This window comes from Boleophthalmus pectinirostris, unplaced genomic scaffold, assembly GCF_026225935.1.
Source record: "Boleophthalmus pectinirostris isolate CB_2022bp ecotype Guang Dong unplaced genomic scaffold, ASM2622593v1 HiC_scaffold_21, whole genome shotgun sequence".
NCBI classification, from domain to species: Eukaryota; Metazoa; Chordata; class Actinopteri; order Gobiiformes; family Gobiidae; genus Boleophthalmus; species Boleophthalmus pectinirostris.
In genome coordinates this window covers 19,135,382-19,154,955 of record NW_026571175.1, presented here as the reverse complement: position 1 = coordinate 19,154,955, position 19,574 = coordinate 19,135,382, and the positions used below count along the sequence as shown (strand labels likewise).

General features: G+C 38.8%; 2 protein-coding genes and 1 pseudogene across 2 annotated transcripts; 1 reads left to right on the top strand and 2 right to left on the bottom strand.

The window, feature by feature from the left end:
- Nucleotides 1-6,495: 6,495 nt before the first annotated feature.
- LOC110167493 (ras-related protein Rab-25-like) lies at nucleotides 6,496-9,695 on the bottom strand. The gene is made up of 5 exons (XM_020932852.2): nucleotides 8,834-9,695; nucleotides 8,238-8,433; nucleotides 7,841-8,034; nucleotides 7,670-7,750; nucleotides 6,496-7,114 (listed from the first exon to the last, which is right to left on the bottom strand). Exons 1-5 carry the CDS (start codon nucleotides 8,868-8,870, stop codon nucleotides 6,987-6,989), a joined length of 636 nt encoding a protein of 211 aa, XP_020788511.1. The 5' UTR covers nucleotides 8,871-9,695; the 3' UTR covers nucleotides 6,496-6,986.
- A 138-nt stretch (nucleotides 9,696-9,833) lies between these two features.
- ubqln4 (ubiquilin 4) lies at nucleotides 9,834-14,856 on the bottom strand. The gene is made up of 11 exons (XM_020932850.2): nucleotides 14,675-14,856; nucleotides 13,506-13,657; nucleotides 13,287-13,432; nucleotides 12,940-13,202; nucleotides 12,704-12,862; nucleotides 12,399-12,615; nucleotides 12,184-12,323; nucleotides 11,851-11,934; nucleotides 11,567-11,682; nucleotides 11,287-11,494; nucleotides 9,834-11,203 (listed from the first exon to the last, which is right to left on the bottom strand). Exons 1-11 carry the CDS (start codon nucleotides 14,816-14,818, stop codon nucleotides 11,051-11,053), a joined length of 1,782 nt encoding a protein of 593 aa, XP_020788509.1. The 5' UTR covers nucleotides 14,819-14,856; the 3' UTR covers nucleotides 9,834-11,050.
- A 123-nt stretch (nucleotides 14,857-14,979) lies between these two features.
- Nucleotides 14,980-17,406, top strand: LOC110167503 (lens fiber membrane intrinsic protein-like; annotated as a pseudogene).
- Nucleotides 17,407-19,574: the final 2,168 nt, after the last annotated feature.

The window sequence follows — 19,574 nt, the reverse complement described above, 5'->3', positions numbered from 1 at the left end:
CAGGACAGACATGCATCAATTCAACAGCGTCTTGTTCTACATCTTCATTCTAAGTTATCTTAGTTATCTTGTCTGAAAAGTAAGTTCAGTGTTACTTTAGTTTATACTAGTTAGGACAGTACTCTACTGAAAAGCATTTCAAGATTTAACTCCCAAGATGGAACAAAAATAATTTATGAAAAATCTAGAAATTCACCAAATACTCACAATAGTGGATAGTTTTATTCCTGGGGTTGTTTTGCCTGCACACGTGTTATCTCCAAGTGCCACTGCCAATCTTTCAGCTCTGACCAGAATCCTGATGTTTTGGAAAAAGGTCTGTTTGCACTGGTTCAGAGCGTTTGTTTGTGGGTCAAATGCAGAGAGCTGTGTAATTTCCTCTAAAGGACAAGATAACTTAACTTATTTGTGTCGCATTGTATTTTAATGATGTTCCTGATCCACGAGGCAAGTGTCAGGGATCAGATTCCAGTTACACTTGTAACATGAGATTTCCTACTGGCTTCTTTTGCCAGTTGTTCGTAATGATGCTTTTTCATGTTATAATTAAATTATATTATGTGAAAAAAGATGTGTAAAGTAAATGATGATAGATTCAAGTTTACTACAAAAAGTTGAATGCTCTTTACAAACTACTACAACAGCACATATTTTACCAAAGCTCTTCAGTTTTGCAACAGCTGCAAAAGTACAAAGCGTCAGCCAATCATGTGCATTCTTCAAAACCCCAGTGACATAATTGCCTGGGAAACTGCTCTGTGATGACTACATATTGGCTTGGGTGTAAAACTGTTGTCATTTAACAGTCAGCCACTGTATGCAGCAGTGCAACCTAAAACCTGCATTACGCAAAGTTCTAATTCAGCCAAATTCTCCAGACCACGCCGTAGTGGAAACATGCTTGTGGTCAGACACTGCCAAGGTTATGTTTGCCAAAGACGAAGTGCAGAGGCTTCACACCAGCTCTCATTTTCTCCCTCTCCTTTGTGCACCTGTCTCCAAACATGTGACTTCTTTCTTAAATATTTTTGATGTGCAGTAAAAATAAAAATAATTTTAACTCAAACTTGTAGGAAGAAGTTTTTATGTAAGGCAGGGAGACATTATGTACATCTTGTGGCATGATGACAACAAAATAAAGTAGATGAAGCAGTGGTCCTCAACCAGTCCAAGTTATTATAGACAATTTTGTAGTCACATTTTCCAAAGCAAGCATGCAGTGATTTGCATGATGGTTTGACTTAACACTGGATACCACTTTTACTGAATCCTGTAGGTTTTCCAAGCTTCAGACTGGAATAAAGTAATACACGATGCACTCTGTGTTGCCTTTTTTACATATCTTGTTATATTGGTCTTTTATGTTGGTCTGCTCTGGTTTAGGGGAGTTACAAAGTCAGCAGAACATATACAGTATAAAGCAGCTTGAGACCAAACATTGTCAGTTTAGAAGTGTAAAAATCTCTGTCATTCACTTTGTACTCGTCTAACATATCTAAAATAAAATCAGTTCATTATGCAGGCTAGTGAAAACAATATTCAGGCCAAAACAAGCTGATCACCTCTCACAAACCCACCACTGGGATTCCACTCACCATTTGAAAAGCATCTCAGTTCCCAGTTCCAAATATGTGCTTTTAATAGTCTACAACTGACATAATATGACAACCAGTTTATGCTGTAATAACATTCTCTGTTAATATACATTGCAGAGGTTCAATATGGTATAATGAAGGCCAGTGGAGCTGCCGGTAATTTAGAGTAATTTGGGAGGGAAATTGGTTGCAGAGTGAGGTCCAGTCGGTAGGAAGGGGGTGATGAGTTGGTCCAATGAAGCAATTCAACATGAGGAGAGCATCTACTGTATTTGTGTGGAGTTAGATTTCACACGATCCGATCCTCTATCCTCTATCATGGAGAACCAATGTCTGTAGCACACATGGAAAGACCGACTCATAAACCCAATTTAATGCCACTTTTGTCACTTTCTGTATTGCCAGACACATCGAGTCTCAGTGAGAATAAGCAGAGCACTTTGGAGGGCTGGGTGGTATTATTATTGGGCTTTTCTTCTCTTTTCTTCTATCAGCATTGACACGTCTCCAGTGCCACAGAGGAGACTTTGTTTGAATTCCTGAGCTCTGAGATACACACTCAGGTGCGTTACATCCGAAAGACTAATCGCTCTGCCAAAGCAAATGTCACAGGGGAGAAAATTGTCTCAAAGGTGAAATTTAAGGTCAATTTTGCAAGAACGGGTCAACGAGCAGAGATCGAAAAAGAGCTCTAAAACCCACTATATGTGCAGTAGCAGGAGGCACATTTAAGAGGTTAAACAAATCTCTACTTCAAGATCATATGTTCTATCTTTCTTTAATGAAATAAAGAACAGCTTTGCTTCCATCAGTCTCGCCAAGGGAAGTTATGGCTACAATTTAATAATGAAAAATGATTACAGTGTAGTACTTCGAGAAATTTCGACAAGCCCGTTGACATCTGTAAGGCACTATTATTATCATTAGTGCACTTTTATTTAATTAATTGACAACAAAAACACCTTTCAAAACCTCATTCCAAGATCGACTTACTAAAACTATCTGACAGGTAACATAGAGAAGTAACTTCGAAAGAAACTCCACACATTGCATCTCAAATATTGACTCAACTCTCAAAAATGTTTCTTGGTTCATGTTAATATTCTAATATTCAAAGTGCTTCAAATCATCCTAATGCATTGTTTCCAAACTTGATCCTACTGTGTGGATCCCATAACGTACTAATGACGGTCTTCATTACACTTCTCAGTTCTCCAGTTGCAGCACTTAAACAATGGTCGACTGCGTCACTTTACACCTGTGGAGTGGAGCTGCACGGATGGACAGACAAACAGAGTGCTGCCATGGAAACTGTGATATGTAATGTTATGTTAGGTGGGCCTACGCTGAGACTCTTGGGTACGTGACTCTGGCCTCTACCTGTTTAATTACTTCAGCGGGAAGGAAATCTAGTGACCCCAACAGAGCGCCAACAGCCAGCACCACAGGACCTCCTCTCAAATGAAGAGGAGTAATTGACTTTTTCTAAGAGATGCATTGTTGAACGCAAGATTGCACATAGACACAAGTACAGATTTAGTCCCTGATCTGAAGCTAAAATAGATTGACAAAAGCACCTTCCAGCTCCACTTCACATTTTAGGGAGTCCAGATTGTCGATTCACTGATGGCTCACCTCTTTTCTTTGATTGGTCACCATAACAACATCACCATGGTAATCAGCGTGCATTGACTTCAGTCTATTTATGTAATGATGCCAGTTCACATGGAAATATCAAATTTGGTTTCCTCAGTGCGAGATGAATATGATGCCAAATGTGAAATGTGACATAAATCATGTTTTTGAAGAACATTTTATCAAGTAAATCTGTGCATTTGTGTTTGGGAACAATAGCCCCTCAATCAAAGAAAGAGTTAGAAATGCTAGCTGTAGATTTACTTGTAGATAAACTTAAGGTTGCCAGCTTAACTGGGCAGTAAAGGCTGAACTATGTTAGCTGTCTGTAAAGACAGTTATGAATTTAAATGTTTTTTATTATTATTATCATTTTTAACCAAACCACAGCACTGAAATTAATCTGTAACTGTAGGCAAGTGGGGATGCAGTGATTCTCTCAACAAGTATATTTAAAATATTTTAAAGAAATGTATTATAATGGATGGGCCACCATGTGTACTCTGTCTGACAAACCCACCTGCCAGTCTCCTTCCCTTGGGCACAATAAATGCATCAAACTTAAAGATGAACTCAAAATTAAACCGAAATATAACAAATATTAAAATACAAATAGAAAATAAATCAAACATCCCTATCAAGCACATGCATTTCCTCTGGCCTTCAGTCTATAGGTAGAGGGCAGGATGTGAAGTTGTCCTGGAGAAAAATTATGCTTTGCTTTTCATATTGTTGAATCATGGAAGAAACCCTTAATTTTTGAGTTGAATAATTATAAATGCATTGCATGTGTTACATACTGATGTGTGCCATCCTTGATATTGGCAGGAAACAGCTTTGTGCAGGCCTGGCATGTCTTTGATGATCACATATGCTGTACACAACGTCACAAACAAACTGAGGAAGTGAAGATCAACACCAAAAACAAGCACCCAAAGCTCCAAAACCACATCAGAAAATTGGAAAGTTGGAAAAAGTCTGTGAGCAGTAATCCAGCAGAGATATCACCCAGCATGCAAATGTGTTGTTGAAAAGGAATTTATAGAGATAGACTTAGGTTCTCTGGAGGTCAAGGTCACAAAAACTCAACAGCGATAAAACAAACAGATGTTATGTAAATGTAAACTTTTAGAAGACAAGACACCCCTCAGAGACACAAGAGAAGAAAGACGAGGAATCATAAACACCTTTGCGGTGCAGGGGCAAAGGTGTCATGGCATTTAAGAGTATTCAGGGTTTTAGACACACTTTACAGGCTGCACATGTCGGCACACAAGAAGTAATGGTCTCCACATGGATACTAAAACCAGGGTCAAAACAAGAACTACACAATTTCATAAGGACTTGGTGAATTCTCCTAAATGAAAAGTTATAGACAGATTGTGCACACAAACACACACTGTTCAACTCAAAATTATATATATCTGCCCAAAAATGTGATGATCTGGTTCTGGCTCCCAAGAAGTTGTTCTTTTATTTGCTGGACAAATACACAGAGCCCCACAGAGGTTTAAGATATCTCACAAAAAACATACAAAATCCACTTAGTTTTACTTTTAAAAGTAAAAGATGTTGGACTACAGTGTTGGTTAGTATCTCTTACGAATTCTGGAAACAAATTACCTTCATTCCATGTAGTTGTCATCTTGTAGGTTGTCTGTAAGCTAATTTTGAATGATCAGCTATTAATTGCTAATTAAATTGAAGAAGAGGTCACTTGTTTTATGCAATGATCATCAACACAAAATATTGGCCTGCCAAATTGAATTTCAATATTACATAATTTTGTCATTGCTAAAAGTATATATATATATATATATATATATATATATATATATATATATATTATATATATATATATATATTATATTTTTATTTTTTTTTTTTTTTTTTTTTTATCTATATTATAATATTGTTTCTTCATCACAAACATACATGGTATTTTATTTAATTCACACATGTTTAACACACACAATCCCTGCATATTTAAACCAGGTTCTATTCTTAAACTGAAAACACCATTCCTCCTTGTGATGTCATTAAGTGGTCATACTAGAAGTGCTTCACTGTGTTTTTAAACTTCATACACCTTCACTATGTTTCAGCCCTGGATTTGCCTAACTTTAAATTTCCAGCTATTGTTTTAGAGTCATTGAAACTGCTTCACTCCTCAGTGCACGAGCAGTTAGGTCTATTAGAGACTTTCTATTGACCAACTGATGACATCACAGGGTGAAACAGAGCATGCGGCCTAATTTTTCCAGGATTACTCAAACATGTGTGAATAAAACAAAACAACTCCAGCTATGTTTTTAAAAAGGTAACAGCATTTTAACATGCAAGTTCACATGAATCTGTTTTATGTCATATAAGATTTTGAAGTATTTTTGGAGACACTTTACTGTATTAAATAGTAATTTAAGATGTAAGTGAAGGACATGGAAACCGTATTGTCTACCCGTGTGCTAGTTTGGGCAGATGATGGAGCCAGATGCGCTGCTAGGCTCATAACATTCTCACTGGTGTGAAATAATTAAACATTTATTAGCCAGAGCAAAGCCTGTTCTTGGGTTTCTATAATATCATAGTGGGGAAACTTAATAAAAGCTTCTGTGGCTATTTTAATGTAGCGCAATGCTCTCCAGCAGATGTCTGCGCGCACATCTGTGGAGCAGAGGTGTGGAGCGGTAACTGTTCACACTCAGACTGGTATTAACCTCTGTGTTTCAGATTTATCCTGTCTGCAGTGCCTCATGTCCAATTACACAATGATCCGCGAAAGCACGGTAACATGAACGCACTTTGTGTGGGCTGTAATGAAGACTACGGCATTTTATGTTAACATGAGAATAAAAAATAAGATGTGAGAAATAAAAACAACTCGGTCTAAGCAGGTTTTAAAGCATAAAACATGCACAAAATTGTAGACTGGTAACGTTAAAAGCAAGCATAGGCCACACTGCCATCTACAGGGCAAACAGTGAAATAATTCAGTGAGTTCACAAACAGGTTCAGGATTAGGAGGCTAGTGTAATTAACTTTTACTACTACTACATACTATTGTTAAGATGTTTTCTATTTTTAATCAAGTGAATAGCCTAAGTATTAAATAGGACCAACTGACCGATTAAGTTCCTTGTACATAATATTAAACAGATTTTAATGTAACCTTCATATAAGCACATCAACATGTCCAAGAAATTGTTTTTTGAAATAGTTTCTCAGCACACCCACCACCCACAATCACATTTAATCAGATGCTAAATATAGTCACTATATTATTTTAATGAAAACTCCTTAAAAACAACAAGTTAAAGCTGATTATGACATGTATGTCAATCCAATTTGACACATTTTTGGTTTAGTTCTCAAATACAAAATGAAAACAGTGTGTTTTCAACTTTACACCACACCAATTTGTTGTGGCTGCACCATTTTACAAAGACAAATAGCTGCATCTTTACAATGAATCAAGTACTAAAACATATTATAAATAATTTATTGCAAGTAAATCCCAGTGCATGCTTTTATAAATCCACAAATTGTTCTTAAAAATATAAAACCATATAAATCAATATCTGACTAACTGTGCCCACTACTATTCTAATGTACTTTCAAATGCATGTTCTCCATCTGGCCTCTCGTCATCTCCCTTACACAAAGCATACTGTCACGTTTGATACTTTACAGGTGAAGACACATTGAACTGGTGAATCTCAAGCATCACTATGATACATTTGGCCGTTGTTCAGTCCGTCAGGAGCTCTTGCAGCATGGCTTCCTCTCCTCTTGACCTTGGTTTGATGATCCAATCGGATTGGAGAGGGTTACTGCACTGATGGAACCACGGGTCACTTCTCTGCTGGCTACCTTCTTATGGATGGCTACAGATTAAAAAAATACAGTTAATTTAAAGTACATCTGACAGGGTTTCATGTTCTTCTAATTATCACTTGGTTTGGTAGGATAATATCTGTGGTAAAGGTTTATCATACTTTGAGAAGTAAGTTGAGAAATACAGAAATGTAGGAAACAGAGGTGAGTTCTCAAAATGAAAAGCTCTATGTTATCAAGATCTAGGGAAAATTTACATGCAAGGAAGGCCTTTGTCTGGCAATTTAAACATTAATTTAATAAAATAAAGGTGTCATCTTTCTTTGTATTAGTCAATCATAACTATTGTGCAATTTAGAGGTTTTGGCCCTTGGTTACATAATGGCTGCTTGGTAATGGAATACTTGTGTTAATTACCTCCACATATTAGTATGTATTATCTGCTGCCCATATCCAACCAGGAAGTAAAATTATAAAAAAGTTAAAAAAAAAAAATAATAATAATAAAAATTCTTAAATATAATTATGTTAATTATGTTTAGTGAGTAGTCTAACCTGTTATATACACTTTAGATTTATTATAGTTTTAGAGGGAAGACTTGTACCTGTAAGAACTTCATGAAATGCATCTTCAACATTTGTGGAGTCCAGCGCTGAGGTCTCCATAAACATGAGGCCTTTTTTCTCTGCAGTGGTTAAAACAAGGAGTGTTTGAGCAAATACTGCAGTGCACTAAGAGATCCCTATCTTAACTCTTCAAAGGCAGCTCCACTGACCTGCAAAGTCCCGTGCCTCTTCAGTCGGGACGGTTCTGAGTGTTTCCAAATCTCTCTTGTTCCCCACCAACATCACCACAATGTGTGGGTCTGCGTGGTCGTACAGCTCCTTCAGCCATCTCTCTGCACTTTCATAGGTCAAATGCTTGCTTATATCATAGACTAAAAGGGCACCCACTGCTCCTCGGTAATACCTGGATAGAGACACATCAAGATTTACAACATTGTGTTGTATTCATTCATCAGTTTCAGCTTCATGTTGTATGCAACACCCATCCCATTCCAAAGATATAGCATTTAGTTTTGAATCGTTAATAATTATGGCAACCGCCCTTATTTCTCATCTCTCTTAAATCCATGTATAAAGGTTAATGGGTGTGTTCTGGTAAATACCCACGCGGAAGTGATGGCACGGTACCGCTCTAGGCCTGCTGTGTCCCATATCTGTGCCTTGATGGTGAAGTTGTCCAGTTGAACAGTGCGTGTGCTGAATTCCACTCCGATGGTTGTGCGGCTGTCGTGATTGAATTCATTCTTGGTGAAGCGAGACAGGAGGTTGCTTTTGCCCACACCTGACTCTCCTATCAACACCACTGACAGAAAACACAATGCTTTAAGTATTAGGCTGGCGTGTCCAGACGATTACACCATTACACTTAACATGTAGGAATGAATGAGAAGATGTTGCAATGGAGGTGGGGTTTAAGAGTGCTTCTAACAAACTAGACATCAGATTCACGTGGCACACATCGCCTGCATTGACACAACTTTGGTATGATAGGAATGACAATTGTTATCATGAGAACAGGTTTAGCTATTCAAAAAGAGATGTTTTATTTAAAAATGCCTGCAGCTACAGGTAGAATTTCACTTAAAGGAACACACAGTGACTACTTCCTTATATAGGCCACCACTATACTTTTGTCAAACCACAGCATTAACTATTACAGACAACATATATGTTTAAGAAGGTCTTTGTGTCAGTAATCTTACCTTTGAAGACAAAGTTGTAAGACTCATCTGAACTCATGCTGTATTCCTAGAAGAAGATCGAAGAATGTGTCCACTTTTGAGTTGTTATCCCAAACTAAAAATAGCACAGGTGGCTCCTCCAAATGCCCCCTCTGTCCCCCTGCGGTCTGGACGGAGAGAGAGAGAAGGTGAAAATGTAGTAGTAAAAACAGGTTGAGCTGCATCTACCACCAGCGCCGCTCCTCGCTTCCTTATGCGTGGATTCAGGGCAGGAAAGTGTACGGGCAGGTAAAGGCAGGGAGCTGTGGCCGGCCGAGCCCTCATCAGCTGATACCTGCAGGAGAGAAAGAAGGGGGGCAGAGAGAAAGAGCAGGTACAACAGGTAGAACCACAGTGATCCAGATCTGGGACTCCACCCTCTGCACTCTGCTTACAGCTCTATTCATTTGTATGACAATAGAGCTCACCAAGCAGGTGCAATGGAGTGCTGTGCAGCCATTTTGACCTTACAACAACATGAATAAAAACATGACTGTTTGAAGGTTAAATGGATTTTAAGAATTTGAAAGTGATGAGAAGTGACGGTTGAATAAATAGTTTAGCTTCCTGGTTTAGTGACACATTTGCACCAGTGAATGCCTTTGGCCATGCTTTTTTATAAAAGTAACAATGAGTTAAATATTAACGAACCCTCATAAAAAAACATACTGTTTACCTTTGGGCACTTTGATGATAATCCGTTCAAAAAACAGGCATCATAGTAGGGGCGCAGGTCACAAGGGTGAAACAAAAACTTAGAATCAATGGTTGTACATAGTTATAGTTAATTAATAGTAAATGTCATAAACCATAACTGGCAGTTAAATTAAACTAATTTGCACACATTGTAATTTACTTGCATATAGGTACTACTGAAATGTACCTATGCAACTTCGCAGCTGTGAATCTCACAAAGTAGGCATTTAGACATTGTTAATGGTGAGATATTTTAACCACAATCACTGGCCAAAAAATAGAAACATTTGCCATTTTTGAGCATGTTTTATTTTTAGTACAGTACTGTTAAAAGTTAGTTTCAACATGTTCAATTGGGAGATGGACTCATCAGCTGAGGTCAACAGACAAAGCAAAGCTATAGAAGCAGTTGCCAAGGTTACCACAACTACACTGCTGAGGAAAAAAAAAAAAAAAGTAAAACCAAACTAGAAGTTGATTTTGAAAACCAGAATTGTTTTTAAACCTTTACATTTTTCATTATTATACTTACTTGATTTCAATGTTTATTTTAAGTGAGACAATTTGTAAATAATTGCTAGGTAATAGGTACTAACTGCACCTCACAAAAATAAAATAAAGAATCAGATTAAAATTAAAAGAAAGATTCTTTCTTTTTTTCTGAGGTCATTCTCAAAACATTTATAATTTTGGATGTCCTAAATAAGTTGTGAACTCTTTAGGAATATGTTATGTTTTTGAAAACAGTGAAGTAGGGAATGCCAATCATGGAGCTTGTCTATGGGCAGGGAGAACAAAAGGCACAGCCAAAGTGCCTCAGAAGAGAAAGACACTGGGTGCCCTCTTGGGGGCACATTATATGGAATGACAGATTACAACTCAAAGAAAGTGTGGGGTGTCATTTCCGAAGCATGTATAATAAATAGTGAACAGTTTGTAGAATTTCAAGAGAAGAGGGAAAATTATCTCATAAATGAAGGAGTTAGATCAGTAAAGTCTGAAAATGTCTCAAAATGACATCTCTGTGTGTTTTATTTATCCTTTCAAACAAGCAGATCTCCACACTGCAGCTTGCTACAGTATCTGCATCTATGCTAAATACTGCCTAACAGTGGCTAGCTGCAGTAATTAACACAGTCACAATCACATCTTCTGCCTAATCTCTATCAGCTCAGCGCTTATACAACACTCCACTCTGTTTGGAAATGGGAACAAAGTAAAGGAAGAAATGGTTGTAGTCCAAAGATAGGAGATGGGTTGGCTCCATTCCCACCTCTCGGTGTGAGAGTGGTTCAGTCCGACTCTACACCTCTCTGGGACAGTTTCTGGATGATTCCAAAGAAAAAAGAAGAATGATGTAAAGAGACCAGAATGAGGATGGTGAAGATCCTGCCCGATTCTTCTGTGGTGTTTTGGGGATGGACTGATTTTTCTCTCGATTTCTCTGTAGATGCTGAGTGTGTTGTGTATATGCATGTGCATGTCAGTATGGGCTGTGAATCTTTATGAAGGCTGTGAGCCCAGCAGTCTCTCAATAGCGGCATTGATGTCTCCACCAGTAGCAATAAGGGCCTGCAGGTTGGCCTCACGGTTGATGAAACCCATTGCACTTAACTGGTCCAGTTGGGACTGAAACCGAACCTCCGGGGTCATGCTCTACACAGACAAATTACAAACAAGATTAAAGTGACTCATTAAAGCACTCTGTGCACGACTGATGTATTTGTAAGGGCATATACCATTGAGTTTGCGCCTCCACCACCTCCAGCAAACATCTGGAGCATCTGTTGCATCAGCTGCTGCTGGGCACTGTTCGTTCCTGCACTGCTGGGAGAAGAGGCGGGGTTTTCTGTGGCCATGCCACCTCCTGATGAGGCTGGTGGGACACCTGGCGGGACGCCAGAAGGGACACCAGAAGGGACACCAGGAATCCCACCTGTCATTAAACTGAACCAAAACAACAATGTGTGGGACTTTATACTCCATCTTCTTGTTTAACATTTGAGCCTCAGCCCTTACCTGGGCATAAGTCCAGGGGCCTCTGTCTGCAGTGTCTGTAGGCCCTGCTGGATCTGCATTAAGGCCTGCATGGCCCGAGGGTTAGTCATCACTGACAGGGCCTCAGGATTCTGCATCTGAAATAAATATGCAACCTTTACTCAATCACATGTCACAACAATAACAACTGTGACTCCACTAACAGTGAATAATGAAAGTGAAATATTCTTCCTACATCAGCAGCATTGTGGTTATGTCAGAAATTTAACCTAGCTTTGTTTATGCTTTAGTTGACTCTGAAGTACCTGCTGAAGAAAGATGGGCAGCTGAGCTCTCAGCTGTTCCTGCAGCTGTGGGTTTCCAGCAAACAACGGGTTATTCATCAATACCTGAATGTTCAAAAAAAAAAAAAAAAAGTTACTTTGCTTGTAACAAAATGCTCAAGTGTGGCACATTACACAGTTTAAGCTATTATGTGTATTGTTGAATACTGGGGGGAGGAGTTTGATTCATAGAAAAGCTTAAAACACAATGGCCCTGTTTGTTTGGTGGCCCCTTGTGACGTTACACAACACGGACTCTAGGAGAGTGCATTTAGTAAAATACTGTTTAAACTCATTTGTATATTTTGTTCCCACCTGAGAGGCCACCTCTGGGTTTTGAGACAGTGACTGCATCAGGGAACGCATGTATGGGGCAGACATCATGTTTTGCATGAGTTGTGGATTTTCAGAGATCTGCTGCAGTAAGCTCTGCATCCCTGGGCTGTTAAACATTCCTGTAAAATACAAACAACAATTTAATGACCCAAACAAAAATCAAAACAACAAGCCTCTTAATCCCTCTGACGAACCATTGCCGAGACTTGAAGCATTGATGCCCAGAGGGTTGGACACAGAGGGGTTGGTGCCAGTCGAACTTGTACTTCCTGTGGAAGTACCACTTTCAGTGGTGGTTGATGTGTTTGGCGGTCCCCAAGGGTTAGGCAGAGGCTCACGGTTCTCCGTTCTTGATGGCTGGGCTCCAGATTCAGAACCTCCACTTAGAGCTGAAAATGGGTTATTTCCAAACTAAAAGAGAAATAATGATGAAATATTATTGATGACAATATTCTTTATATTCTGCTTACAATTAACAGAAATACAATATCTTGTGTACCTGTTCCCTGGCAGCACTGAACATGGGCTCCTGAATGTCAGTATACATCCTGCGGAGTGCGTTGTAGCCACCGGGGATGCTCTCTAAATTACTAAGAGCTCGATCCTGGTTTCGCATCATTTCCTGCATCATAGCTGGATTTCTGGCCAACTCCATAGTCTAAAATGACAGCAAAATTAATATATAAACATAACTGATTATAGCACAAAGTCTCAAAGTCGGGTGGTATTTAGTACCTGTCTCATGAGCTCAGGATTGTTGAGCATGTGTGAAATCTCTGGGTTTCGCTCCATGAGCTGTTGCATCTGTGGATTAGCCATAATCATCTGTCTCATTAGGTCTGGGTTGGACATCATGTTTTGGACCAGGGGGTTTTCCATGATCTGGGACAGCATTTCTGGGTTGGACATCAGCTGCCTCTGCATTTGCTGCTGCAGCTCCATGAAATTAGCTGAACCCATTCCCAGCCCAGCTAAATTAGAAAGGTCTCCAAAGCCAGCTACAAAAGAGGCAATAGAGAATCACTTCAATGTACTTCTTACGAAAGTCCAGTGGCGCCATTATGACATTGAGCAGGACTCACTCAGTATGTTGGGAGTCTGTGTTGGTGGAGGAGCAGAGCCTGAAGATCCTGTTGTGGGAGAGGGATTTGTTCCTGGACTGGAGGTGGAGGTGCTGCCTGCTGCGGTGGTAGAAGAGCTTGAAGCTGATGTACTACTTTCTCCAGCCCTGGTTAGAAACAAATTAATAATTAACATTTTGCTAAAATATGGAGGTCCCAGCAAATATGTATTAAACTTACTTGTGGGCTGTTTTTATAACTAGATGAACTGTCAAGCCATCCTTGATACCATGTTGGCTAAGAGTGTCACCATCCTTCAAGATCTTCCCGGCAAAAATCAGCACCAACTGGTCCTGTTTAGCTTTGAACCGCTTTGAGATCTCTTCTTTGAACTACAAAAACAGATTTGTTTGTATTAAGGAAAGAATATACTCAAAATGTTGTCAAATATTGCATCACAATACGAAGATGTATGTAAATCATTTATCCACACTGTTTTCTTCGTCTAGAACTTATTTTATGTTCTTGATGAAATGCTTACTCCTTGGGCCTGGCCAGAACAGTTTTGTGTATTTTTTACAGCACTCACAACAAGACGTCCTGAAGGACTCTACGGGGGCTAACATGAGGCCTCCTTTATGACAATAAACACAGGCCTGGTTTCTGAACATCGGGATTATGGCACGTGTGTGTGACATATGTGAACATTTTACAACTGCACTCTTCGACTATTGTACCAACTAAAGCGTTAGAGACCTCACGCAAGCATCTAGTGCACGGCAGACTACAATACATTTATTCATACTACTTCGTTGTCATACTAACAGTGACCCAGGGGATTTTATTCCCTACTGAAAACTGAATGACTCAGTAACAGCAGACAGAATGTTCTAGACTGGTCACGCTGTTGCGCTGCTTTTGCCCAATACTGATCAGACAAATCAAGTAGAACCGCCATGCCCACTGTTTCCCCATTCAGTTCTGACGATCTTTCAAAACACAAGCCGCAAATATGCAGCTCATCAGCTGACACTTGTTTAGCTACGCGTTAGCTTGTAGCCTACTGGCTCTGGCTGCTTTCGCATTCGGTCTCGTAAAAAGCTAATGTTAGCACCATGGAAGTATCCATGGTTAGCACTAGCTAGCAATGTAGCCACTTAGCTAGCTACTAAAATATACTCACCTTTGAAACTCTGAATTTGATACAATCAGTGTTACAGAGTACCAGAGATTGATAAGACACGTAATAATACGTTCACAAGAAGCGACCCCCGTAACCTCAACTAGTTCTAGTAAGCCGGCTATGGTGATGAAATATGCTAACACGGCTAACTAGCAAAGCTCTGAAGTTGTGGGCAGCAGCATGACGTTGAGAACGTTGCGAAGGCGCAGCGGCGAAACAAACAAACCTGTGTGACAGAGGCATCTTCGGCGATGGCGATTTCTTCTTTATCTTTCGGGGTTTTAACTGTGACCTTAATAATAGTTCCTTCTGAAGCTTCAGGTTTATTATTGTTGTTATTTCCAGGATCTGCGGCGCTTTGGTCAGCCATCTTTACTCCGCCGATGGAACAGCTCAGTCTGCGTCAGCTTCCGGGTCAGAAAAGGTCACCCGCCTTTCCAGAACATATGTCAAACGTTTATTCTTTCTAACAACTGACAAACATGCATTAGCTTATTTTAAAGACAACCAACTGTCTTAAAGTTATATTAAAAAGGGGTTAATAGGGGTAGCTATTACAATCCTGTTTACATGGCTCTTACTTGGAACATCTTGAAAAAAGTAGACAGCTCAGCCCAGTTATTGCATAAGTTCTTCTTGCCCACTTGTGCATCTTTATTGCTCAAGAGCCAGAAGAAGCCAGACTAAAATATTCCTGTAAAATGGTAATTAAGCCAATACAGGCCTAAATCTATGTAGTCTAACCTACTTAAAAGACAACGCTTGAGACATTTTTCCTGTATTAATTATTTATTATTCTACTCTGGGCACATATATTCCAGTGGATATTTGTCTGTCCTGATATTGTTATTAACTGTGTCTTGTATTTAAAAAGGCTTAAATTATAAGAGTAAAGGAAGGGGACAGCATTGAGCCCCTGCGCAGAGTGTGAGCACTGAATGCATATTGTCTGTTTCAGCATGATGCATTGAAACTCAATGTCCTGCAAACCTCTGCACATCCCCAATTCTGGAGCACACTGTTAACAAACAAACAAAACAGAGCATAAAGTCACATAGACCAGCCCTGCTCTGTGTTCCCATAGATCACATGTGCTGGGCCCCGGGTCGCTTCATTCAGGCACAGCTCACACCCCAAAGGATTTTGCTGTGATCAACAGAAACGCTCGGGGGACAACTTATGGTCATAGTATTGTCTGTGTCCAAGTGAGAAACTGCTCTCTTGACACTCCACTGTGTGTGTTTGCCTCAGAAAGGTGGGCAGCAGAGAGGTGCGCTCCAGATTCAAGGTAAGGCACAACAAATCACTGTGTTTTTCGGTTCTCTGGTGAAAAATTTAAGAATAGTTTTGCAACTGGACTACTGAACAAAAAGCTTTTGTTGTTTGACTTTATATAATGCACCAGTCAGGGAAAAGGTACATATATACACTGTATATGTCAGTTGTTCTATATTATTAACTGAAATAGAAAAAAACGACTAACTGCTATCTACACCTATGCATTGAACAGTTGCTCTGCGGTGGGCCCGTTGTCTCAGCTCAAGATGTACAGCTTTATGGGAGGGGGCCTGTTCTGTGCCATAGTGGGGAACATTCTGCTGGTGGTGTGCACCGCCACCGACTACTGGATGCAGTATCGTCTCTCAGGGAACTACGCCCACCAGGGGCTGTGGAGGTACTGCATGGCCAACAAGTGCTACATGCAAACGGACAGCATAGGTAAGACTCTGTTTATGGTCTAGACAGCACCACATGGAGATGCGCTTATTATGACAATTACTTAGGGTCACTAGCTCCAACAAGCCTTTGAGTGTATGATGTTAAGATAATCATAAAAAACTGTTAAAATATCAGGATCGGTTCTTGTTATAATTGCACCAAACCTTTCTATTGCTCTGGCAGCCTACTGGAATGCCACCAGGGCCTTCATGATCCTGTCAGGGATGACCTGTTTCGCCGGGATCATTGCTGGCATCATGTCCTTCTCACACTTCTCTTCCTTTGAGAGATTCAACCGTTCCTTTGCTGCAGGAATCATGTTTTTTGTCTCATGTAAGTCAGCTTGTAGTATTTTCATCAATATACACATGTAGTTAAACTGACATCACTCTTTCCTGTTTTGTTTTCAGCTTTCTTTGTTCTGCTGGGTATGGCCATCTACACTGGAGTGACAGTGAACTTCCTGGGAAGGCGTTTTGGTGACTGGCGTTTCTCCTGGTCATACATATTGGGCTGGGTGGCCATGCTCATGACCTTTTTTGCAGGTAAGAACAACAATACTATACAAAAGTCATAGACAAGCATTCCAGCTATCAGAATCTCATTTCACTAAATATCAAACAAAGAAGAAATTATAAAAACTAGGAGAATTTTTGGTAGGGATAAGCTTAAATTCTGACATAGACTTGTATCATCTTATTCAAAGGTAAATGATGACTTGTGCGTATTTTAGTCAGTTTAGTCTGTTGCCAAGCCTCTAGTAAGCTTCTTCAACACTCCTCATTGGATTTCAATGGTGATATAGATCCATACCACCCACACTGTAATTGTGTTATGGCCAGGAGATTTGAATGTAGTTTGCTGTTTTTCTTTGCAGGTATTTTTTACATTTGTGCCTACAGAATGTGTGAGTGCAGAAGAGGAAATGGCCCACGCTGATTGAAGATTAAGTGCATAATTAACATTTAAAACTGGACAATCCCAAAAGAATGAGCAACCACAAAAACATGCACTGATCGACAGAAAATAAGAGATGACGTGTGTGTTTACTCTTGATGACCAATGAAGAATTTAAATTCCTTAAAATCTTCTGCTTTGTTTTTATCTATTTATTTTTATTCATTTATTTATTTATTTATTTATTTTCTATTATTTATTTGGCAATTCAGTTTAATAAAGGTAGAGGTCCCTGTGTGTTATTTTAAGAGGTCACCAGTAGATGGCAGCACTTGCAAATGTACAAAACGTGCATTCACTGAAAAGTTGTTTAATATTTTGCTTTAAATAACACGATTGTATATGAATAAAGAGATTAGATATGGAACCTGTTTTCAATTATAATCAGAGTTTTATTATATATATATATATATATATATATATATATATATATATATATATATATATATATATATATATATATATATATATATATATATTTCTTTATAAACAGGAAAAGTCATTTTACTCACTGCAAACACAATTTTCCCTGAGGAGTGGGTTTTATCGTGTTATGAAAAATACAATGCAGGAAGTCTCGTGAGAGTTGGAGCATTGTTTACACAGTTGGGAGAACAGATCAAAGGTAATGCGCTGTTACTGTCACTATATATTTTTATTAGGCTATACAAGATGCTGAAAAGGCCGTTACCTCCAGAAACATGGAGGAGTAAAAGAGTAAATAAATATTCTTAAAAGACTGTAGTATTGTATGTTGGTTTGATGTTCCAATAGAAGAAATTGCTGGATAAGAAAAAGCTTTTTATTTTAGTAGGGGTCAAAGGAAAAGGAGTGGCAGTAAAAGTAGCCCAGTTATTGAGGTCACGTAATAATAATGTGATAAATCTTTATTTAAAGGTGCACTCCGTAACTTTTCAGCTTGGGGGTCCACTACCACGGAAATGCTACTGCTTTGCCTGTAATGTTACACAATATGGTTAAACTTATATAAGGTGCAGTTATTCAACTAAGGGTGTTTTTTATTGCTTAAAAATACCTTTATTTGTACTGTGAGTGGGGTCACCTCTTCACAGATATCCCCTGTAAATTGGCCTGCTTGTTTCTATGGAGTTTGAAAAGTTTAATGACATATGTTGAAACACTGCAGGTATTAGAAAAGTTAGACAATGCACCTTTAATACTATAGGTCTACCAAATCGACACTTCCTTATTCAGGACAATTTTTACTTATTTTCTCTATAACCTAAGAAAACAGTTCTACGTTTACTTTCACTTCTCATATTTATTAACCTATAACTTCCACCTCTTTTTCACATCATATTTGTTGAAGTTCCCCTGAGAAAAAGCAGAGTGTCGGTAAAGCATTTGTTGGACCGGGGTACTTCCTGGGTGGAGTTTTGGACAATGATTGTTTCACTTTAATAAGCACTTCCTTTGGGTGATCAGCTGAGAGGAACGGACTAAGGAGGCAGTGACGGTGGAAATAAATGAGCGGCTTCGTGCATGACGCAAAAACAATGAGCGAAATGTAAACAGAACAGAACACTGGCTGTCTCCCTGCTCCTAGTGTATAATAAAGTACATCCAACAGACTGCTGCTGTGTGTGAGATAAGCCACCATAGTGATCGTTGTTCTCTGGATTCTTTGGTGAAGCAGCTGAACCTTTACTGAGCTAGAATCTATATTATTACACATTTCTTAAGCCTGTCACATTAATACATTTTGAAGCATGGTATATTGCTACAAACGAATGTTATAATAGACTATAATATTGAAAGTACTTTATACCACTGACACAAAGCAGAACAATTCCAGTATCATTGAAAGAGCTGCAACAAATATATAGCAGAAGAAAACGATAATGAGCCATAGAAGTGCTTTACTCTCTACAGCTCACATTTGACCTTATTACTTAAAAATGGCAAAAATCTCCACACTATTGAATACAGCTTGTTTACACAATAAATATTGAGCCCTAAAATATATTGTTCCAGCTTTCATATATTGAACAATAAGTTGCTATAAAAAATTATCCTGACAGGTCTAATATTTCTATCACATAAAGTCAGATATCCAGGGTAAAACTACATAAATGCATGCAAAGTTATGTAAACCAATAGAGTTTGTTTGCAAGAGAAATAACTGTTTTTACTTTTGTTGCATTTACTGTTAGTAGACTACCTTGTTAGTAACACTTTACACTATAGAGTCTTAATAAAACATAGTTTTTATTCATAATGGACAAATGGTTTATAAATAATGATTCAGGCCTAGTAGCTGAAGGCCTGCCTAATTAAGGGGTTAGGAGTTAGACTCTGGGTATTCATTAAGTAATTAAACCTGAAACATTCTCAATAAAGTATTTGTTTTGTCTTTCTACACACTTTAATTAAGCTGATGTTATTATAAGGTGCTACCCTATATTTGTGCAGTAGCTTTGTCAGTTATT

Bases quoted from the DNA above. Each gene is read 5' to 3' on its own strand.
- ubqln4 (XM_020932850.2), bottom strand. From the start codon at position 14,818: ATGGCTGACCAAAGCGCCGCAGATCCTGGAAATAACAACAATAATAAA. The intron at 11,683-11,850 runs GTACTTCAGAGT...TATTTATTTCAG, and splicing joins TGCCCATCTTTCTTCAGCAG to ATGCAGAATCCTGAGGCCCT. The intron at 11,204-11,286 runs GTATATGCCCTT...TTGTCTGTGTAG, and splicing joins GTGGAGGCGCAAACTCAATG to AGCATGACCCCGGAGGTTCG.
- LOC110167493 (XM_020932852.2), bottom strand. From the start codon at position 8,870: ATGAGTTCAGATGAGTCTTACAACTTTGTCTTCAAAG. The intron at 8,434-8,833 runs GTAAGATTACTG...GTTTTCTGTCAG, and splicing joins TTACAACTTTGTCTTCAAAG to TGGTGTTGATAGGAGAGTCA. The intron at 7,115-7,669 runs GTACAAGTCTTC...TTTAATCTGTAG, and splicing joins ATTTCATGAAGTTCTTACAG to CCATCCATAAGAAGGTAGCC.